This window comes from Cardiocondyla obscurior, linkage group LG22, assembly GCF_019399895.1.
Source record: "Cardiocondyla obscurior isolate alpha-2009 linkage group LG22, Cobs3.1, whole genome shotgun sequence".
NCBI lineage: Eukaryota > Metazoa > Arthropoda > Insecta > Hymenoptera > Formicidae > Cardiocondyla > Cardiocondyla obscurior.
In genome coordinates this window covers 3,835,972-3,859,854 of record NC_091885.1, presented here as the reverse complement: position 1 = coordinate 3,859,854, position 23,883 = coordinate 3,835,972, and the positions used below count along the sequence as shown (strand labels likewise).

Here is a 23,883-nt window from a genome sequence, read left to right as displayed (position 1 = left end):
CAGTTCGATGTTCGATATGGTTTGGTGTGATGGTGTGGTGCGGTGCGGCAAGTAGCAACTGACAAAAGTGGAAGTGTCGCGAAATAATGCGAATATCGTATCGCGTTTTGGTTCCATTACGTTTAGATAGTCTGATTATGTGCCTATAATGGTATACCTTCCGAAGCGCAACCTTCGCTGCGACTTGAGTACGAGGCGGTCAGGAATTCTACTCCAAGTGGTCGGTGTTACTATTTATGCTTCTCGCTGTCAGCGTTAGGCGATCGCAAAATGTAACAGGAACGTGCGGCCGAAAGGGTGGATAGTTTTGCAGCACGCGGAACTGCCGCAGTGTTCAGGTTAGTTGTTTTTATTTTATTACTATTAATTTCGTTTTTTTTTCTTTTTTAATTCTGTATTATCTTATTAAATTCTTCTAGGATTCTTACATTTCTTTTTCTGTCCCCAGCCACATCGTGAGTTCCTATACACACACACGCACACACATGCGTGCCGATGGTCTCTTATTCTCTCCTCTCCTCCTTTTATCCTCCCTCCCTTTTCGTCTCTCCTTATTTTTCTTCTCGTTTTAACCTCCTCTTTCTTGGCCTTCTTCCTTTGACTTTCCTCTGCATCCTAGGAAATCATTTATTATCAGTAGAAACTTGCGTCAAGTATTTCAGATTGCCCTATCTCGTTTATGTGTCCAAATATTTATATTTCCTGAGCAACAATTTATAGTATAAAATTGTAAAAGAAAGCTGTAAATGCCATTCACACTGCTTTAAGAGTTTTATTGCTTTAAAATAATTTTAAGAATCTAAAATAATTGAACTTTATTAATATTAAATATTAAATTAAATAAAATATTTCACTCAATTTTCAAATTAAAAGAGTTAAAAGTTTGTTGGGAAATAAACTCCTTAAATTTACATAATTAACCGGTCACTAAAGTAAACCTATTACTGCCTTTGAAGCAAAATAATAATTACTATAAAAACCACAAGTTGGATATGTAAATTTACAAAAAATTACAAAATTTTCTTCTCTTGCAGCTGGATTAAAAAAAATTTGAAAATGAATGAAAGAAGTTGAGCTAAGAATTATAAAGTACTGTACCAGTGGAACTATAATGTATCAAGTGTAATCTTGAAAAATCATTAGAAAGTAAGTCCACATGTTAATTATAGCTTGATTAATATTATACATTTACCTATATTTCTCAACTAATTTGTTACGCCGAGTGAACTGCATATAAAATACGTGAAGCACATGCAGTAGTAGTAGTAGTGAGATACTCTATCATTTTATTAATTACATTGTATTATTAAAATATTGTATCAATTCTTATTCATATTTTTATGTATATCGATACATTTAAGATATTAGGTATTTAATCGGAGATATTTTTAATAATTTCTTTTGGCGTAGTTCTGGCGACGTTGGCGAGAAATCGTTCGCGACTTGTCGAAACTTGCACCGGCACGTCGTCGATGGCGACGACCGCTTCTCAAATAAACACTTACGCGAGGACCTTGCGTTGTAAATAATGTAGAGAGCATGTGGAAATATAACAGAGAACACTTTCTCCGCGTAAGTAAGACCCAAGCTATTGATTAATCCTATTAAAAACTCAATCATTTCCCGGCCGTTTCTGAGACTTTTTTAATCCTGCAGGCACTTCAGCCCTTGGGGACATATAAGACTGAGTTTACAGTAAAAGCAGTAAACTTTGAGCCGTGAGAAATTAAACAATTATATTTAAAGAAAATAATTACGTAAAACTTGAAAAAAAAAAAAAGAGAAAATTAAAATTTGAAGAAAATAATTGATTAGGATTGATTAATTTCTCACGGCTTTAAGTTCATTGCATACTGAGAGGAAACTATAAGTTACTTTTGGACTCGACTATAACTTTATGACACTTCTAAGATAAATGAGATTGAGCCATTTATAAATAGAATTGAGTTTGTCGTACTTATCATTAGAAGTATTATAAAATTTTAGTTAGATCCAAAAACAGTTATACTTTTCTCTTAGTGCAGAAGAAACTGCTTTGTAAAAAAATCGCAAATTTGATTGGCAGGTTTTCCTGATCTCGGCTAAATCTAAAAGCGCATCCTAATCAAAATCGGAAAATTCTACAACAGCCACAAAAACGGCACCTCTGCTAAACGTAGCACCACGATGCACCACGAAATTCGACAACCTAAATCACCAGAATAGCCGTTCCGATAAATTGTTTAGCGATCAGTATTCGAATCTTTCACCACACCCTTTCGAGGCGACCTAGAATCCAAAAGATGGGCGCGGCGTGCTGGATCCCCTTTGAACTTCCTTACATCGCGTTACTTCCGGCAATCGTTAGTTATGGCGAGAGTGATATGAAGGTCGGCCTATCACGACGGATCACCCTACACACGAGACTTTTTACTTGCTCGCACGTGCGTGCGGCTGCAAAGCGGCAGAAATAACACGGATTCGCCGTAGTTTGACGAAACGAACAGCTATTGCTTCGCAGTGTTTCGTTCCAACGTCATATTCTCGTCGGTCCCTCGGGCAAATCTCATTAAATATTATATAATATATATATAATATATCTTATTGTACACTGAGAGAAAAGTATATTTCATTTTTAGAATCGGCCATAATTTTATGGTACGTTTAACGACAAATGTGTCGACGATAAACGTAATCGAGCCAATCACATTTATCATTATATACATCATAAAAGTGTCTATACTTTCCTCTCAGTCTAATCGTAATGTATTTCAATCGCACGACCGCGCGTGATTTACTCCAACTTCCGGTCAATGCGGCTCCCTTTCCTGTCGTCTTTCCCTTCGCTTTTCCTTTCGAGATGGGAAAGCGAAAAGAAAGACTCTTTCGGTGTCCACGCTCGCGGGTTACATACCGCGGTCACGCGGTCTCATTGCCAAATATGGCTGGCCGCGGTATTCTTAGCACTGCTCGTGCAACGTACGACACTCGACGGAGCCGCCCGACAAGGCATACCTATCGTCCTCTACAACTCTACGTCTACGTCTCCGTCCGCCTCCGCGTTACCTTCCTCTGCCTCTTAATTATCTCACCGTTATCTGTTTCTTGGTAAAAGCGCACGCACACTGAAAGAAGAGTATAGTTATCTTATGACATAATTTTATAACATCTCTACTGATAAATATAATCGACTTGATTATATTCATCGACTCAGTCATACTCACCGGTAGAAATAATATAAATATATGACTTGGCTTGAAAGTAACTATACTTTTCTCTCGGCGCATGAAAAAGTGGGAGCGCCGGGGAACGTGCGAAATGAAAACCGGCAGCTCCACGTGTCTCTTTGAGTTAAACTCGCGAAGTTGAACACGCGATAAAACGTAGAATGTTGGAAACGAAAAAAAAAAATGTATACGACAAGAGGAAGATATCGCGGAGGAGATCGCAAATAAAATGCATAAAATAAAGCGTTCGTCGAGTAGAGGAATGAAATCTTACGTGAAAAGGCGCGTCGAGATTTTATCGCGGCGAGACTCAAACGATTATAGGACTTTTTTTTTTCATTTCTGCCGGCGATGTATAATAAGCAATGTTTTTTATATCTATATTTTATTGATTGACGACACGGCAAGAGAGAGCTATCAATAATTTTTCTCGTTTTACGTGCGATCGCGGCGGATATAGTTTACTAAGCTGGGGAACGGACCGTGGCCGGTTTGTTATTGCAATATCAGCCCTTTAACGCCAATTAGGCCATAATTAATTGATCGCCGAGAACGACCAACGAGGTTATTAAGGTCAGTCGGTAGTCGACCCATAGAGCCACGCTGTCGCAGTCGGTGTGCAATATCTTTACGGAGAATCTTTTATCATATTGCAATTTCGCAATTAAACAAAATTTATAATAATGTACTGTCTACATTTTTTTTTTTTTTTTACGTAAGTCTGTTAATCTGGTGGATAAGTCGATCTAGATTGATTTGAATAATGATAAAATTATATTCCAATTTTTAATTGAAAAAATGTGACGTGCACGTAATGATTCTGTTATGAAATGCGACATAATATTTCCATGAAATAAAATAAAATGTCGTCTTTTTATTGGGGCTTAATTTGGCAGAGAACAAGTAATGCGAACGTGAGACTTTTACTTTGAGAGATACTTCAGAGCCTCTTTTATAGCAGAAGAAAAATGTCTTTGCTCAAACTAGGTAGAGTTTTCGTTGAAACGATAATCAATAATGCGATACGTTCTAATATTGGAAGTAGGGATTGGTGCTTATATAGGAAAGAGGATAAAGCCAGAAAGATTACACGGCGAAATGATCTATTTAGGACTAACATTCACGTGCGCAATAAAACATTTTATGTTAATGTTAACACAGAATGTTTTGTTGTGCACAAATATTTTTCATTGTTCCGCTTTTTTTCTCTCTTTTTTTTTTTAATTATTATATTAAGTATTTATATATTAAAGCTATTTTATGTTTTCAGGTCACCACTCATTGTGCGGACTGAACACATCTCAAATTTGGCTATTATTTCAACTGTATCCATTAATCGCCAACGTTAAGGAAAAACGTCTCGATTAATCTTCACGATTGCACGTAGTCACAAGGAAAAAAATTGAAAGTAATAAACAAAAAGTGATTTTGGACGAAAAAAACTAAAGCGGTGATGGATTACATGGAAAAAAACTGCGAGATAGCAGCGCGGTGGCTGTGGCAAATGGAAGTCTTGGGCCAACCGGCCTGAGATATGCCAGCGGTAACACTAAAGTATCAGTCTGCGAGGCCGTCTTCATCTTTGTCACCAGGCGAAGCAGCGGGACTGCATCCATCGTCATCGTCGCCGTCGTCGTCGTCCTGGGGCTGCCAGGTCTACGCGACACGACGCAATCTCTTCGTATCAGCGGTTGTCGACTCCCGCCCGAGTAACGCGGTGCACTGTCCTAATCTGAACGCTTGTTTAGTGAACGAATCTTGTTCTCAGTATGTACAAGTAAACTGCCAAACGGTTCACTTCGGGTACGCGATTCCAATCGACATCGTGCCCGTTCAGAGAGATCCTGAGCTGGTCGAGTTAGTATTGGACCAGTCCGCCGAATTGAGCAGTCGAGTGGTGAATTTCCTAATCGAGCATCATCCTCAGCTGCGCCGAGCGAGGCGGGCCTCCTATGACATGGCTGCCACGGCCAAGCATGATCTGCGCCGGAAGTTTCCCGCAGACACGTCCGCCTCTGGCGAGGAGGACATCGCCGCAATTGCGAAGCAAATTAGCGACCACGCCGAGGCGATTTACCAGACGTGGAAGAGCCGCGGATTGGCGCCCACGGAGATTCTAACTTGCCACAGCAACACGACCGCCGCCGACAAGTTTGGCAGCGCGCTGACCCCCTGCACTTCACCCGGCATCGGAAACGCCGTGACTGGAAATAATATCGGCGGTAAGACGTCGCCGTCGACCGAGCACTCGTCCCCAACGACGGTGGATATACTGACGCCGAGCTTGGACAACGGCAATCTCGAAAAGCTAGTCAACAATTTCGTAGTCGAGGATAAAGCTAGAATAGCCGCTTCCAAGCAGAGATCGCCTTCTAAACCGCTGCCGTCTTCCATACAGTTTGCCCTACAGAAATTTGAAAGGAACTCCACACAGCAGCAGACGGCAGCTGCTACCGCGAAGAATAATGTAATCGCCGACAAGAAGCTGACGAGTGTCTTACTATCTCCTACCTCATCGTTTTTGAATAAACCGTCACAAATAGTGAAGCCCCAGGTCCCCGCAAAAACGCCCGGCGCTCATCATTGCGAAGTCTTTCTGGAGACTATCGAGACTACTTTCCCAGTCGATCTAACAACTTCCAGTAAAACGGTTCAGGTTCAAAAGAGGCCGGCGAGTACGTTGATTACGTCATTGCCCGCCGATTCCTCGCTGAATGCTAATTCGACGGCCGGCACAGGTCTAACGACTTGGCCATTGAAGAACAAACTGAACGACGCTAAGAGAACCGCAGATGTGTCTCATACCAAAATACCTGAGCAGGAAAGTGTGACAAAAGTACTGCCGGCTTCGGATGAGAAGAGATCGGTTGCGACAGGAATAAACTCTCGTTGCGCGTATCTCGACGAGGTCGCGCGTGAGGAGGAAAGACTGATAAATGCTTTGAAAACGGGTGCCGTGATTACCGAGGAGCCAGAGAGAACGATGGCGAGTTTACGCAGCCGACAGAAGCCAGCCGTTAAGCAAGAGAAGCCAAAAGTTGAGCCGGTCAAGCAAATCATCATCGGAGGACACAGTTATCATGCGAACAGCTCGGCGGTGTCTGGCTCAGGAGCTTCCAGTGCCGCGGCAGGTGTATCTAATATTGGCAATGTAGTTACTGCCGCTGCTGGGTCTACTGATCACCCCGCTTTAGCTAACGCTTTAGCTAACGATACGAAGTCGCTCAGCAAGGATGACCTGACCGCCATGTCGACGGTTGATTATGCCAAAGTTAGGTACCAAGCCGCTCAACAAAATCCACCGACTCAGCAGCGACTCGAGGAGCAACGAGCATCGAACAGTCCGTACAATAATTCTACTACCGAGCAACTAGTTTCCAACGCTAGGACGAAGTTCGAGATGGAAATACGGAAGGACAAGGATAATAAGAACACAGACAAAGACCCGGTGACGTCCAGATGGGGCCCGAGAGTCACTTCGCCGCGACCGCGTTTGGAGCAGGCTGTGCCTCATCCGGAGCTGACCAGTCAGCAAAAGCAGCATATAAGGACAGCCGCCGCGACGGGAACGGGAAACAATCCCGTCCGGCCGTTCCTTACCAGAGGTTCCGTAGCCGAGCGTGTACTCATCTTCGAGAAATGCCCAAGTGAGCTGCTTTTAGATAAGCGTGGCCCGCGACAACCGGCCATCAATACGTGGCGAGGTGGCCATGAAGTGCAGAACAAGGCTCAGGTAATTGTTTCTCTTACATTAAACATTTAGTTTCTTTGTATGGATATTTCTCTAGAACAAACGATGTTAAAGTACGTATTAGAAAAAGTTGTAAAGTACAAGCAGTATATTTAATAATCTTATTAAATTTACCGTGTATAAAATAGAAAATGAATTAAATTATATAAGAAATTTTTTTTTTAATATTTATTATTGTTAAAATTTATTACTGATTTCTAAAGTTGCCGAGAATTTTCTGAAATTCAATTGCCTAATATTAGGCGACAAATTCAAAAACTCAAAGTTAAAATTATCGCATTCGAAACAATTCAATCTTAAGCTCATCACTCGCAATTGCCGTTATTGTGCTATGCAAAGTAAGTGAGAGCAGTCATATAATGACTGTGATGTAACCAACGGCACTGCGAGGTGCGGCAATGCATTGATCACCTCTTTGCATTCCTCGAAATCTTCTTAAGTTATCTCGTAACAGGATGTCGGCGTGTCCTTGATCGACACCAACGAGTTATAACGAACTCACAGAACGTACGTTTCGAAAGAAACAATGTGCTACGCTCTCTTTATTATTTGAGTTGACATTTTTTTAACGATACCAAATATTCACGTAGATAAATCTCTAATTAATATTTGTTCATGAACACAAATCTTTTTTCTTTAATTTACAACTCACATCTTTTTCTCTAGACTTACTCGAAAGAGAAAACCCAACACAAAAGTTTGCCGCCACATACAACTTTACAAAGGCAGGTGAAAGGCAATAGAAATGTTCACATACCGAGGTTCGTATGCAAGATCAAATTTTCAACAAAAATTATATAAAAGAAAGAAAAAGAAACAAACGTTAAATGTTTAATATCAATTTCTAAAATAAAAAAAATTCTAAATTACTTATGGGTTGCATATTTTATTAATTTATTAAAATATAATGCAATGCATAAAAATTGTTACATAAAAACACACAAAAGAAATTACTTTTTAATTTTTTTTTATTTCTTTTGATTATATCTTGCTAATTATTATTATTTTTTTTTTTTTTTAAGTTTGATCCAAAATTAAACATCTTGTGACACGTTGGAAAGTTTACGAGCATTTATTCTTGTCATCACTTGATCTGATTAATGAATAATCGATAATTATTCTACTTGAATAATTAAAAAATAATGTTATTTTATTTTATTTATTTATTTATTCATTTATTTTTTTTTTTTTTGCAGATTTTATTTTCCAGGGGGAAAACCACTTCCTCTCTCGCAAACGGAAACAATCATTACGAAGATCACTGCGGCCTTTCAAAGCTTACCAAATTATCGTGCTTCTCGTACGCAATTTCATATTATCACAAAGGTTCGAATTTATGAATATTTTGTATAAAACTTTTCTTTTATTAAAATAAAAAAAAGTATAAGTTTAACATTTTATTTTATGTATATTTTTAATAATTAAACGCATCATTCTTCGTAAATATAATATTAATTATGTTATATACATTTTATATAGTATATTTTAAAGTAACATAAATATATTTCTACTCCGTAGGCTTGCGACTTACCTTTATATTGGAAAGTACCACTTTTTCTGGCAGCAGGCGGTGAACAAAAAGGATTCGTTGAGATGAATGTCTTTCTAGAATATTGGAAAAAGTAAGATGTAAAACATAACTTTTTTTTTTATAATACTGAGCAAAGCTGTAAAAAAAATTTCTAAATTTGTTATATTTTATCGAAAACGATATAAAACGATGTTGTTTTTTTTTTTTTTTATAGATTAACAGCTACCCATCATGACGCAGCTAGTAAATTTATTAATATTGTCACTCGAGGACTTCGGAACAGTATACTCCCGGAGGATCTAATCCCGCTCGTACAAGATGTAGTAGAAACACATCCAGGATTGACATTCTTAAAAGAAGCTACGGAATTTCATTCCCGCTACGTACACACGGTTTGTGCAAAATAATTCTCTTTTTTTTAAACTCAATTCTGTCAAACGTATCAATAAATTGTATATTTTATTAATAATTTAATAAGATCGTATAACTATTAATATAAGCCACAGCATTACGCGTTCGTAAATACTTATGAAAATAATTACAGGTGATCGCTAGGATATTTTATTGCGTGAACCGAAGTTGGAGTGGAAAAATTACAATCGCCGAATTAAGAAGAAGTAATCTATTAGCAGTGATTGCCATACTTGAACACGAGGAAGACATTAATCAAGTCACAGCATATTTCAGTTACGAACACTTTTATGTGATATATTGCAAATTTTGGGAGCTGGATCGTGATCATGATCTCTTTATAGATAAAGTAGATTTGACAAGACATAACGATCACGGTGAGAGATCATATTTCGCCATTTAATATGAAATATGTGCCGATCTTAAATAAGTCTCTCATTAATTTGTTAAAATTTTCAGCGTTATCTACTCGAATGATCGAAAGAATATTCAGCGGCGCTGTGACAAGAGGTGGTAGAACAAAAAATAATAATAACACTCAACAACCAGAAGATAAGATGAGTTACACGGAATTTGTGTGGTTCCTTCTTAGTGAGGAAGACAAAAATCATCCGACTGCCATTGAATACTGGTTTAGGTAATTATTTTATGTCGGTTATAAGAAGTTATAGTTTGCATTGTATTTATCTGCTTTTTCTACTTTTTTTTTTTATTAAATAGATGTATGGATCTTGATGGTGATGGTTATTTGTCAATGTACGAGTTGGAATACTTTTATGAAGAGCAATTACGTCGAATGGAAGCGATTGGCTTGGAAACATTACCTTTCGAAGATTGTCTTTGTCAGGTAATATATAAATTTAAATTTATATATTTTTTATAATTAAAAAAATTTTTTTAATGTAAGTTTATGAAATAACACTAAACATAGTAATATAAAAATATAAAAAAGATAATTAATTGAATAAAGCGTAATCAGAAACTGTAAAAGTATTTTAAAAATATATTTAATATGTCATAGATGCTGGATATGATTCATCCGGTGATACCAGGAAAAATATCATTGAACGATTTGAAAAAATGTAAAATGACATCCATCTTCTTTGACACTTTCTTTAATTTGGAAAAATATCTTGATCACGAACAACGGGATCCTTTCGCCTCGACGAGAGATCATGATGCTGATGGTCACGAAGTATGTAATCGTTTTTATGTTTATATTATTCAAGTTTATATTTTAATCGTATTATATAACTTTTGTTCTATCTTCAAAGCATTTAAACTATTATAATTATTTAAAGCAATTGCGATTGCTTTTAAAATTGTAATGTAAAGTGAATAAAATAATGTTAATAATGCATCAGTTATAATAAAATACTTTTACATTTTATTAACGCGAATATGATATATTTTTATTGCAGCTTTCGGATTGGGATCGATTTGCCGCAGAAGAATATGAACTATTGGTTGCCGAAGAAAGTGGCAATGACCAGCAAGATCAAATGTAAGTACTGAGCTTTAAATACAAAATTACAAATCAATCGCTAAGTTATAAGTCGCGCATCTTGATTCAATTTTTACACTTGTATAATATATCCGATCAGTTATTCGTGTAATGTTATATATCTTTGTCAATATTGTATTGTTCTAAATTATATATATATATTTATATATATATTATATGTAATTCGGATAATTATTCGTGTCTATTGCATGTTTCGTAGAGAAAGTGCGTAGTTCTACTACGTTCCAACTAATAACATATATTCTTCCTTTCCACCATGATCATAACGATAATAATACGTTTCTTGCAGGCTGTGTGATGATGAAATGTAACCATCATCTACAGCTCAGTAAGTAAAGTATAAAATAGCATGGTGAAAAGATGCACGTATTTATAGAAATTAACATGTTAAATTATAGTTTAATTTTCTTTTCTATCTTATGGCTTATTTAGCAAAATGTGTATTGTGCAAATTTTACTTTTCCGTCGAGATTTTGTGATGTAATTCCTAAACACATTTGCACTGTAAATATTTCTGACACACACATAGCGATTCTCATTTTGATTAGTCAGATTTTTATTAATTCTGTACACTTGTAAATATTAATTAACTAATTTTATGAAATTTTTTAGCACGTTGGCTTTTATAATAATTTCTAATACCTTAGAAACCTTAGAAATTGTGTAAAGATTTTTTTAATAATTACGACTAGAGATTATTTTCAGGAATAAAGATGTATTTTTAATATATAATTAAAAATTTGCTTTCTTTGTAGGTTGCACAATGTCGTATCATGGAAATTATCACCAAATGTGGATATTTTAATAGACAATTCAGTGGACATAGCCGCCAATGCAAATTCTTTAATGAATTCACTGGATATTCATATGCAACCATCGAAGTACGATGATAACGCTGATACCGACACTGACGATTATGCTGACAGCGATAATTAATTGTCGACAAATACACTTGCTGCACATAGCTGAGGAAAAAGGATAAAATAATCGGATGATAAATTTGCTTTTATTCCGGTTTTCTTCCATCACTCACAGAAATGCTGCAATATATTGTGCATATCAAGATATCAAGATATACAGTTTCCGATTTTATGGATTTTCGCAAGATACTTCTGATAGATAATTTATTCATCAAAGAACAATGTCGCTCAACTGCTTGAGAAAAAGACGTCTTCCTCGATGTTCAAATATATATTTAAAATAATACAAACAGGAACAATTTAAAAGAAAAGACGCTCGCATTGCAATTGGAACTTAACTTAACTGGACATAGTGTTTTTCTCCCAGCGATCATCAGCTGACGATAACTTTGCTGTAAGCGACGTAATAACATGTCATTAATGTCAACGAAATCATATATATTTAACGGCCAGTCAGCAGGCGAATTATTAACTCTCCAGTTGTATTATAAATCATGATTAAGAAGTTGCAATAATAACAAATCATGCTCGCGTTTATCAAGATTAATCACGAAGTAATTTTGCGGCAGAAACCGCTGATACAATCTTCTAATAATGACGCTACCATGAAACGCCGTATCACTGGAATGTCTGAAAGTTCGACAAATATTTATTCATTCCAATTTTCGCAATCGTCACATTTTATATGGCACTCGTAAATGCACGTAAGTACTCATAAACGTTTGCTGCGATAATAATAACGCGAGCGTGACGTTAAATGTATCATCGCTTCAATCTCGATGGCCGAAAGATGCTTTAAAAATTAATTTATGAAATTAATCAATAGCGCCTCTAAATTCTGATTATAATTAGCTCACCTGAAAGAAATAACCAGGTTACATTAAAAGATTAACGGAATGTAACTAATGTTACCAAGTCACTGAATTAGCATTTGTTAAATTGATATAGCTTTATGCATGCATTATGTTTAAACTCTCTTTATTGTTACCTAATATCTTTTTCATTTTATTATTATTATTATTATTTCTATCTTAAATTTGTACTTTTTAATAATCTTTAAAAGGAAACCTTGACAGCTGTCTTTTTAGTCAAACGTGCTATTTTTTAAATTAGTATTTGTATCTTCGTTCACCAAAACTTTATATACATGCACACAAACACATTAGACACTTTTAAACAGATAGATGCTCGATCAGGTATATTTTACTGTATGTATGTACCAAATTACAAAATGTTACATGATATATTGTACAAACTAAAAAAAAAAAAAACATGTTTCTGGTAACATACATATACATATATAAATTTATATATATATAATTAATATATTAATATATAAATTTTATACATATACGTACACATACACATACATGAACGTTTTTAAGGAGGCATAATTCGCTAGGAGTTTGACCGTTGCTGCCCCAATCATGTGATACGCAGAGTTTAATATGTACTCGGCATACATTGCATATACCAGATTGTAAATAGAACATTATATCAATGGTCATTCTCTTTTTTTTTATTACAATGACAGTCATTAGAAGAATAGAAGTCTCATTAGCTGAAATTGTATGAATAATCGTGCGCGTTTGCAGTATTAACTTGGAAAAAAATCTGTAACTAACAACTTTTGTACAGTAACGTAATCGCAACAAGTTTCTTAACGACATACTCAATAAAATAATATCAACGTGCACTTTGTAAATACATTGCATATATGGAATAAAAACCATTGATAATTCATACAAAAAGAAAAAGAGAAAATTGAACAAAGAAAAAATAAAGAGAGGTCGATAATTATTTTATACAATAATGTATTCTCTATTGTAAAAGAGAAATCTCATTAAGCTATACATAACAAATAAAAATGTCCTGTATAGGATAAGGGATATTTATTTACTGTTATACTGTACCTCGTGAAAACTTTTTCAATTAATTAAAATTAAAAATATATAGTATAAATTTCGTAAATTAGCATGTACTATATATAACTCAACGTAATTTTGCAACAAAAAAAGAAAAAGAATTTTTCCGTAAGTCTTTTACTTTCTTTTTATATTGTGCTATTATCACATCAAATTTGTTAGGAGACACACACACACAATCACACACAACTCAAGCAATACACAAAGAAAGAAAGAGGGAATAATATATAATAATTAATCTAAAAGAGTTTATCAAAAATATGCTTTAGAAACAAAGAGTTTATTTATATTATTTTTGTAAGAGTGTCTTTTTTTATATTATTTAATTTAATAAGCTTGTCAAGTATACGTGCAGATGTCTTGTGGCTAATGTATCCCATTATTTCCACTCGTATTAGCAGACAAACAAAATACGTATAACGGTATGGTTGAAAGTAATACAACAAACTTTAATGTACATGTGTGTGTATGTGTATGTACTTCTATTTATTACACATTACTGACGCGATAAAACAAGAGAAAAGTAATATTTAAAATTGCATTTATGTTCTACTTTTCGTACCGTTTAGTTTATATCCAAAGATAACGCTTAGAAAACCATTCTCCGTAGTGTACTTCTATTACGAAATAGAAAACTCATAAAATTTCCACTGCATGCTACTTCCCCTTTCTCTCTTTTTCTTATCTTACACCTTGCATGCCACTGTGATAATTTGATAGAAAATAAAATGTAATGGTAGAATGTGAAAAAAGATTAATTATATTAATATAATTATATTACGTCATATCGATGTGCAGCATTAATCGAACAAGAGTGAATAATGAAGAGATACGTTAGCCAATAGAAAATACTTGCTTCCCATTTGCATACGTCGAGGTAATTTTCACTTGCGACGTTCCGTCTTCTTTCAAAATTTATTAAACACCAAAGATGGAACGGCGTCGCAAATGATAATTATCTGAGCTCTGGTATTAATGGAAAGCAGCAAAATGCACGTACTTGGTGTAATTTTGAATGCGATTCTCTCGAAAGTAATTTTATATAGAAAGTAGTGCTACTTTTTCGAATTGCCACGAAGAAATTACTGTTTTTTTTCTTTTTCTTTGGTTGTACTTTGCTCTATTCTACTGTGTAGCTATCTACCGAGCTATAATATGACAATTTCTATGTATTTAATAATAGAAAGATCATAAAATGCTTCTGTTTCCTAGTCATGTGCTTAATTACGATTAATGGGTACACGAAATATCTACGTGAACGTAGAACTTCATGTTTCGAATTGTGTATATATTTTATGTAAACCGACGTAAATGTCCGATTTAAGTTAAACGGTCTTCTTCCAGTGATTAACCGAGAGTCAGTTAGAATTATTGCGTAAAACAGAATATATTATATATTATATAATGCGTAAATCTATTTCATAAGTTCGTATATATAGACACGAATATTATAGAATATCAGTTTGTTATACTTTTATTATATACGTTGTACATTTCTGGCTCCGAATCACTTTTATCTCAGAGCCAAGTGTTCAAGCTATTCGTAAACGTATCAGCGCTTTATTAGAAAATGTCCCATAGCTTTAATAACCAAGATTAACAGGCGTGCAAATGATCTCTGACACATGACGATAGTCTTAAGTTCACGAACACGGAATAACATGAAAATCGTTAGCAAATAATAATATTAATAATATTCGATATATTCTCTTCGTTGTTTTTTTTTTTGTTATATTAAGGATTATATTTTAAAGTTTCTTTTTTCTTTTTTTTATCGATAAATATTATATTGTATTGTTACACCGTACCGTTTTATCTTGAATATCTTGAAATATCTTTATAAAGAATTATTACATGTATAAGCCAAAGAAACGAAATGTTTTCTCGTTCTCTTAATGGACTAGATAAATATATGTATACATATAGTGTTATATATAATAATTTATTTAAATGATAAATTGTAAACGATAAAGATGCGATGAAATGTGAGCGCGTGAGTCATGCCGACGTTTGGCCGGATAATAATAATTATTTCTTTATCAGTACAATGCAATTTTGTACGCGATATTGTAATCATTTTAATGGAACATTTTTCTGCGTTATATATCGATTCGTGTTTAATTTTCTGTTCTTCTTATATCTCACTTTAAAAACCGCTGTATGTATTAACTTACATCTCTTAGAAGTGAGTAAAAGGTCACCACATATTTTTATCTAATCCAAATATGTACTTCGCGATAAATCGGAGCAAGCAGTCAAAGTAATTGGATCGAGTGAAGTGTCTCTTTTAATTTCACGGGATGGACCTAACGTACAAAGTACGACATGTGCACATCTCTGCAAACGCAGAATATTGGCCAGCAACGTTCTGCGTTTGCTGGGATGTAACGTTTAATTGTTCTAGTAGATGTGTTTGATTGATAATCCTTATAAAATTGACTTGTCGTATAAAAATTGAATATATTATTGCACTTGTTATTATATGTGTCATTGTTGTAAAAAAGATGATACGTAAATTATTTACGTAGACACACACAAGCAACACCCACACCCATACTCACACACAGCGTTTGCTTGTCGAGAGCTCGGGTTTCACGGCGATAAGTTGTCAAATTTATTCAAATTTATTTGACATTGTTGGATATATTTTTATGCGGCCGAAGAGAAATGGTAGTTGGAAGGAAAAGATTTAATCTGGCCCCGACGTTGAAAGTCAAGAATACACAGCGATTCGACCGTACTTATATATATAAGACCACGACCCGACGTTATCCAAAGTTCCTGGCTCTTTTTTATTGTTCGATAAATTTTATATGATTCCGCAGTTATGCCGCAATACGTTACATTTGCAAATTTTGTTGATAGAACACTTAGAATAAATTTATTACGTATTACAGTAATATTATTGCAATATTGCTGTGATATTCTATTTGCTGGGGTTGTTGCAGCTTTTGCCCGACTGTATTTGTTGATAAACTGTTGACAATTCATTTATTAGAATAATGTAAATTAGTGGAAAAAAAATATGTATATATATATACATATATATATATATATATTTTTTTTTTGCCAGGAGCTTTAAATCGCTATATAGCGTTACGTAGCGATAAAGATCCTTCGTTATTTATTCACATTGCGCCATGACGGTAGATAATTTCTTCGTTCCTTAAGCTCTCTAGACATTTAGGCGGTTTAAGATTTCGGCAAGCTTGTAAAATAGCTACGACTGTCGAGTAAATTTTGATATACTATGAATTATTTTATAAAAAAAAAAAAAAACCAACAACAAAAATAAGAATTGTAGTCATTTCTCTGTCACAAAACTTGCTTTTTTTATAACTTATTAAATGCCGTTGAATAATGCCAATCATAGCTGATTTTATTGAAGCTTCTTATCGCGAAACTATAATGTCTTATACGCCAAAATACATGATGCAGCGAAATAATTTCGTTAAATGTCCAAAGATGTAATTCTTCCTTCTTCTTCCTCTTACAAGATATATATATATATATTTTTTTTTTAATAATAAATAGATAACCCAGCAAACACGAAATATTACAATAACGTTACGGCGATATCCTAACGTTACTGTGGTATTGCGTTTGCTGGGAATATATTAACGTTCTTTATTATAGACTTATTGTACACTACTGTATTTCTTTGCAGTATTACGTTTTTGTAAAAATTAAAAATGAATAATAACGAGTAGACTTTAATTGTCGACGTTATGTGGCCACTTCTTCGTTCGTTGTATTTATTCATTTAATATATTATTTTAATAATTTAAATATATTGTTTCAATAATTTTTTTTTCGCATATTTCGTTCGTAGATTCTATTTAAATTAATTTCTCGCACATTGTATTATTTGAATAGTATATCATACGTATATACATATGTACAGTGTATACACATTCGTATATTAAACGTATTAAACATATATGAATGTGCATACGGAAAGAACGACCGTCGATTTTTGGTAAAATTGTATCTTAGCGATAGTCTTTAAACGAGAACAATTTAAAGCTAACGAGTACGACTTAATATATATAAATACAATCAAATTACATTTATGTGTTTTTATTAGATTTATAACAACATTCTTTTATCACATATTGACATAATTTATTTATATATATTTTCTGTGCGTGAGAAAAATATTTCGAGTTTTACAAATTCATAAAAATAAATGAGAGATGTGTTGAAAATAATAAACGTACATTTATATCAATTTGATTGATGTGTTAAACTATTTTTCCCTATACATTACTTTCTTGTAATTATTCAACTGAAAAAAAAAAGGTACTTAATACTTCGAAAAAAGGCCGATGATATGTGTATTTATGCAAATATAATAATTTATTATTTTCTCACTTTTGTACATTTTGAAACGAATGAAACTCGACTTCGAGAAGATGAAACAAAATCGCCATATCTTTCAAGCGATTCAACCACTATGTTCTATTTATTGTACAGCATTACAAAAAGTGAATAACGAGAATAACAAAAATATATACTTACTTATCATTACTTTACTTCTAAAAAGAAAACGAGCTACTCAATATAGAAATCAATATCAGACGAGCTGAGAATCAATGAACGACAGATCGATACGCCTACTTGCAGTCGAGAGGTATAATTACAAGGACGAGTACACAAAGTTATGTGCAATGTCGTTAATCAATTAACCTCGATATCTTTAATCCACGGTTTTCAATGCTAACAATTTTTCTTTAAAAAGTTCTTAAAATGCAGCAGATATAATTATTATCTATATCTTGCAATAAATTACCAGAAACAAGCTAAGAAGAAAGTCAAGCTCTCGAAAATAAGATAAAATTTAAATTTAATAGTTTCTGGATACGAAAAGAATCTCATCCTATTTTGTCATACACGTCCGTGCAATACCTTTTTCTTTTTTTTTTTTTTTTTTTATTTGCTTTCAGTTTTTCAACAATCATACCTGCGCATTAATCTAATTCTAATTCATACGTCGCTACAATTACAAACTTATTATTACAAAATTCCTAATATGTTTAAAAAAAAAAAAAAAATTATGTTTGCAAGACAAAATGGTGTTTTCCTTAAAAAATATTTTTATCGTTATATAAAAAATAAGTGGATACTTTTTAAAAAGATTTAGACTGTTATTGCTTCACATAAATCTTCCTCTTTTGTGCCAATGTAGAATGCCATAATTTATAATTAATATATATAAAACACATATCTGATGCTACGTTATACAAAAATTTTTTTAAAACGCCACTGTGTGTAAACATATTCGCACATTAATTGTGAAGAAGTCAACATTAACTATTATACATAAATTTAAATCTATCTGTCAAACTAGATAGTATTTATTATGTAATATATAATAAGATCGTGTAAATTAAAAGCTGTGAAATTGATTTGATAAAACGTTTAAATGCCGTAGTTTTATGCACTGAGAAAAAGTTGTAGCGTAAAGCTTATGTTCCCAAAAAGAAAAGGAAAAAAAAAAAAAAGATCACATAACAAACGATATTACAAATGAGTTATCAATATTTCCGCGCGTATTTTATATATAAATTTATAATTAAATCTTTTTATATCCTACAATATCCAAAGTGAAGAAAAATAAATCTATTGGCGTTACCAACGACGTTTCATTCTAAGAACATTTTATCATCTAGTTCGAAGGATGAATATACAAATGTCGATTTACAAAAACAGGTTTGTTACGCAATCTATACTTTATATAGCATAGAATGTGTGTAGTACGATAAAAACAGTTTTAACGCTATACAACAATTATGAAAAAACAAGTTACATTTCGACTGTTACCATGCTAAACGTATTAAAATGTATTCCTAATTAGAAATTATATTTGGAAACTTGTTAATTTTATGTTAACTTTCAAATAGAAAACGAAATCATTATTTACATGATACCAATCGTACAAAGTACCGTTATTGTTTGCAATTGTTGCATTAAATAAAAGTAAACTGTTACAACTGACTTATGGCGTGAGCGTACTTGCCGAATTTTATAATCTGTACATTCATTAGAATTATTCTCGTAAACGTTGAAATAGTTGTTTAAGGCAAGGATATCTTACTTCGTTACTATGTTTTTTTTTCTTCTTTAAACTGGACCGTCGTGCGTTGCACATGATATAAAAACATCTTACCAAAAGCAAGATAGCACGTACGTAAGCACGCTATAATGTATATAACTAGACGTTATAAAGAATAAATGAAGGACTAGGAATCTTAATGGATCCTGATTTACTTTGGAACTTCCCCGGTGCGGTCCATTTGGATCGAGAAACGTTCCGTGCTTATAAAAATGTTCCAGGAGTACCTCTTTCTCCACCCACCTATCGTACAACCATTTAGACAATTGTTCTGGTTCACGAGGTACCTGCAATCGGCACATTGCACAAGATATTATGTAATACATCGCTATGCGCATTCGTATAAATTATATTTCATGTCACGTCACGTTACTCACCACTGAGCTAGGGAAAAGTCGATAAAATAATACAGTCTCGCACGGAGGTCTCGAACCAGTTATAATAGTAGGTAAGTCGAGCGGCTTACCTTGAGGATACGCTATTGTTATATCGAGAACCCAACTAATTTCTGGCTTAACTACCACCATATCTGCAAATAATAATTATATTAGCCAATATGATAATTTAACACATTTCAAAACGCACTGCGATAAGAGCCGCATGCACGTGCTGGCATATTTATTTAACCTATTCAAAATGTATGCCTGCCTAAACGGAAAGCGGCAAAAACGACACGACAAAAAACATTTATATCGTGTACTTAAATATATATATTAATAATAATATAAATAATTATAAAATAATCTGAATAAAAAAGTGGAATTACTTGGTCGGCTGTTCAAGTGTTGATTCTCTGTGTCTTTACTACTCGCTGGCCCAAGGGTATCAAAAATTGTTTGCATAGCTCCTACTCTAGGTAGAGTCACATTTTCAAGAATAGGCAGGTTGTTCTTCTTAGCGTACTTTTGCGACGTCTCCCTCCTCTTGCACAGAAAACCACCTTCTGGGAAGAGTACCATCCATTTCCTATCTCGCGGTATATAAGATTCTTTGAGATGTTTTTCTAATTGTTTTAAACTTTCTTCCCTTCGTTTACGACCCTACAGTTACATACATTGGCTGAAGGTAATGAACAAAATCGCGTTTCATTGCATTACGGCATGAAAGGCAAAACGGTAATGACAACGAATTCCAAGTTCAATGTAGACTCAAAAGATCTTGTGAACTTGAAGGTGAACCTCGACACTTACCGACACAATGAAGAAATCTTGATGCAGTACAGAAACTACTCCGAAATTCGTAAATTTGAACACTCTATCCATTATCCACATTAAATTAGGTAGAACATTTGGTTTGGCGTTAAATGTAGTCATTAATATAGGAACATCACCAGTGCTCTGATGATTCGCTATGACTAACGTTTTCTCGCTTATTATCTTCTGGATGTCATCACCTTGTTCTATTACTGATGAGGAAAAGAAAAGAAAAAAAAAAAAAGAAAAATGTGTTATTAGATTCAACTGATCTTGAACTTAGGTAATTTGCATTTTAATTGTTTGTACTCACTGTCGTAGCCTGCAGACCAGGTCCACATCGACACCATCGCCAACAGCCAGTGGAAAAATAGGCCTTCGATTCGCCAGTACACTTGCGGCTGATATATTTTTACAGGGAACAGCAACATCATCCATACCACGTACGTGGGTATGCAATAGACATTGTTTAATATCACAAATGCCGTGCGTGCGACACATTTCAGTAAAGTCACTATATTGCTGATTATTCTGTAAGATGTACGTGCACTGATCAGAATTAGTTTCCTGTCGCTCTGAAAGGAGTTTATGAGTTCTAAGAGCGATTCCTTTCGTCAAGCTACTTTGCAATTGTTCTTTCGTAATTAGCAAATTAATTATTCCTCCGTGCAACTGTGGCGTGGGGCAAACGCGGCCGGGTGGCGTATACTTTTATCAAAGCGCAATTGCCGCACGTTACAATTGCCGAAGACTTTTATTACATTGTAAGTGGCGTGTAAGTGGAGCATAAAGAAAACGGGAACGTCCCCGGGAACATATTATTACGATGGGATATTATTAGCCCGAAAAAGAATGTAATAATATTCCATCTAAAGAACATTTTGTTGGAAGATTGCTTAAATAAAAGCGGTGTTAATGTACGATGGAAATGGCACACAACTGTAAGTTGTAATATATGTCACACATTTTTAAATGTATTATTAAGTTTATTATTAAATTTATGATTAAATGTATTATTGATAAATGTCGCGGTAAGTCCAAATAAGCTCACTAACAATTGGTTTTGCAAAATTGAAATTAGAATAAAAAAAAAAAAAAAAAAAAAAGATAAATAAATATAAAATCAGACTATAAAATTTATACGACCACGTTGTTATTTTCAAACGGGGAAAAAACGCGAATGCACACATCTCACGTAAAACTATCGTCCCACATATTTAAATGCAAATGTATATAAGCTTACACATATTTAGAGTTAATTAATATGTATATAAACTTATTTATAAACTTGATTAATAAGAAGCTATTAATATTAATGTATTTAAAAGGTATGCGCGAAAAGAAAACGCTGTGTAATCTTTTATAAACTATCGTAATACGCTAATTTGAATTCTCCCTTTCGTCAGAAAACTAAACGCCGCTTTTGCGTTTAATAAATGACCAAATTATTTTTAATAAAAAATTAAATAATCCCATTTAGCGAGACATTTCCGTGTAATTTATTACAGCGAACTTGGCATTGAACAATCAGACAAAATTGTATATAATTTCGCAGTATAACTCCTTATCAGCGGCATTGCGTGCTACGATTTAGAGACGACTCGGCATCAACATTTTACGAGAAATTAAGAATTAATTAAAAAAGAAAAAAAAAAAAGAAATTTATAATCCTACACAATATAAATATAATATTCAAGCGTTTGAATCGTCACAGCTTGGCGCAGACCACAACTAAAAACATGAGCAACTGCTTATTAAGCGATAATCCCTTGTAAAAAGTAGATAAGATTATCGTATAATAAACGCGATTCTTCGAAAAGGATATTTAGACTTTATATTTCTCTCCGCTCTTAATTAAAAATAGAAAACACTTGATTCCCTTTTTCGTTCTAATTAAATTTCGACTTTGAATGTCAGCGATATTTTCCCACGACAGTGACGTCGCCCGGTACAAAGTTGTTTAAAATTTGCCGACAGACGTTTGCGGATTTCTCTGCCAGCCCAGTGATCAATCCCGAGGTTTGTGGCAGCAATCGAATGAATAAAAACGGAGTCGTAATTAATACTGCGCCAAGGTTCGCAAACATGTAATTTTTGTTCTGTTTATCTTTTTCCCTTTTTTTTTTTTTTATCGTTGTACATACAGTGCAAGCCATTTCCAAGTTAGAACGCGACGCAATTGCCTATTCATTACGGTCTCTCGTTGTTCCCAAAACTTTTTATTGAGATTCCGCGAAGGGATTCCCAATGAATAGGCAATCAAGAGAGTTCGTACATCAGAGGTACGTGGTTTTTAATCGCAGGGACCGGAGATCCTCTCGTTAACACCCCAAGGAAATTGCAGCGAGGGAGGGACAGACGTAGACAGAGCTGGGAAGGAATGGATATGAAACGTAATAGAAAGACCCGCGGGAACGATGGAGGTCTTTGAAATTTTTATTCCCGTTTTCCTTAGATATCTGTTTCTATAGAAATCGCCCTCCTTTCTCCGCGGCGACACTCGGGAACGATTAAGCGTTAACCGGCATTTGCATCTCTGCTTCCATTTCTCTTCCTCTCTCTCTCTTTCTTCCTCGTTCTCTCTACGCGTTAAGGTTAAGCGCGTATGCATCCTCCACGCGCGTCTCATTGCGCATCGCCACGTTCTTCGTAAATCTCGTCCGATCTCGCGCGCGTGTCGCTCGTAAAAGTGTGCAGATGAGAAAAATCGCAGTCACGAGAAAGAGAGAGAGAGAGAGAGAGAGAGATAGAGAAGAAAATTGTAGGATAGACATTACCTGACAAAGGTAGAAGAGGCGGAGGTAGGGTCAGTCATTTTCGAGCACCACCATCCGTTGCAGAGGGCCGAGACGATTTCATACACTTTTTCTGCACCATAGCACTCCCCTGTGTCCAATTCACGCGGAGGAAATCGTCTCGGGGAGCTCGCGGTGTCCCAGATGACACACGCGGGCGATCGACGGCCGCGCTTCGCACGGGAGCTACGTGGAATCACCGCGACGTCGGCGTAGATGGATATCTTCGCGGGATTCTCGCATTCAATAGTCACGCTCGGCTCCAGAGTCACTACTCTCCCACCGTGCGAGCGTGTTGTCCATCCGACGCTTCGCGCGTACGAGAGCGTGCCGTGAAAATGCGCCAACGTGGCCGTCAACGAGAACCGTATCCGCCGCGCCGTTCGTCGCCGAACAAGATCCCGCTTGCGGACAGTTTGTCGTTATTCATTGCGCTTTTTCTTGTCCTCTGTCGTACAACGTGCGATATCACCCTGGTGTACATAACTTACTGGAAGCGGAATGGCGATCC

At 34.8% G+C, this 23,883-nt stretch overlaps 2 protein-coding genes across 4 annotated transcripts; one reads left to right on the top strand and one right to left on the bottom strand.

The window, feature by feature from the left end:
- The first annotated feature begins 58 nt into the window (after positions 1–58).
- On the top strand, positions 59–17,058 carry LOC139110949 (uncharacterized). 2 transcript variants are annotated; one of them, XM_070670930.1, is made up of 15 exons: positions 59–338; positions 1,035–1,146; positions 1,411–1,572; positions 4,477–6,939; positions 7,624–7,718; positions 8,154–8,283; positions 8,476–8,579; positions 8,703–8,880; positions 9,033–9,276; positions 9,359–9,536; positions 9,620–9,746; positions 9,921–10,094; positions 10,321–10,403; positions 10,714–10,752; positions 11,180–11,320. In XM_070670930.1, the coding sequence occupies exons 4-14, from the start codon at positions 4,741–4,743 to the stop codon at positions 10,733–10,735; spliced, it is 3,534 nt and encodes a 1,177-aa protein (XP_070527031.1). In that variant the 5' UTR covers positions 59–338; positions 1,035–1,146; positions 1,411–1,572; positions 4,477–4,740; the 3' UTR covers positions 10,736–10,752; positions 11,180–11,320. The 2 variants fall into 2 exon arrangements, with proteins under 2 accessions (XP_070527031.1, XP_070527030.1); XM_070670929.1 differs by lacking the exon at positions 10,714–10,752 and having other exon boundaries at positions 11,180–17,058.
- Positions 17,059–18,178: 1,120 nt separating this feature from the next.
- LOC139110966 (acyl-CoA:lysophosphatidylglycerol acyltransferase 1) lies at positions 18,179–23,843 on the bottom strand. Of its 2 annotated transcripts, none has more exons than XM_070670969.1 (6): positions 23,355–23,843; positions 20,891–21,152; positions 20,575–20,789; positions 20,151–20,424; positions 19,762–19,913; positions 18,179–19,671 (listed from the first exon to the last, which is right to left on the bottom strand). In XM_070670969.1, exons 2-6 carry the CDS (start codon positions 21,009–21,011, stop codon positions 19,435–19,437), a joined length of 999 nt encoding a protein of 332 aa, XP_070527070.1. In that variant the 5' UTR covers positions 21,012–21,152; positions 23,355–23,843; the 3' UTR covers positions 18,179–19,434. The 2 variants fall into 2 exon arrangements, with proteins under 2 accessions (XP_070527070.1, XP_070527069.1); XM_070670968.1 differs by having other exon boundaries at positions 20,891–21,108.
- Between the last annotated feature and the right edge of the window lie 40 nt (positions 23,844–23,883).

Excerpts from the sequence above, each read along its gene's own strand:
- LOC139110949 (XM_070670929.1), top strand. The coding sequence starts at position 4,741 with ATGCCAGCGGTAACACTAAAGTATCAGTCTGCGAGGCCGTCTTCATCT. Across the intron at positions 8,881-9,032 it reads ATTCCCGCTACGTACACACG|GTGATCGCTAGGATATTTTA; the intron begins GTTTGTGCAAAA and ends AAATAATTACAG. Across the intron at positions 9,747-9,920 it reads TCGAAGATTGTCTTTGTCAG|ATGCTGGATATGATTCATCC; the intron begins GTAATATATAAA and ends AATATGTCATAG.
- LOC139110966 (XM_070670968.1), bottom strand. The coding sequence starts at position 23,392 with ATGACTGACCCTACCTCCGCCTCTTCTACCTTTGTCAG. Across the intron at positions 20,790-20,890 it reads CTGGTCTGCAGGCTACGACA|TAATAGAACAAGGTGATGAC; the intron begins GTGAGTACAAAC and ends TTTCCTCATCAG. Across the intron at positions 19,914-20,150 it reads ACACTTGAACAGCCGACCAA|ATATGGTGGTAGTTAAGCCA; the intron begins GTAATTCCACTT and ends TATTATTTGCAG.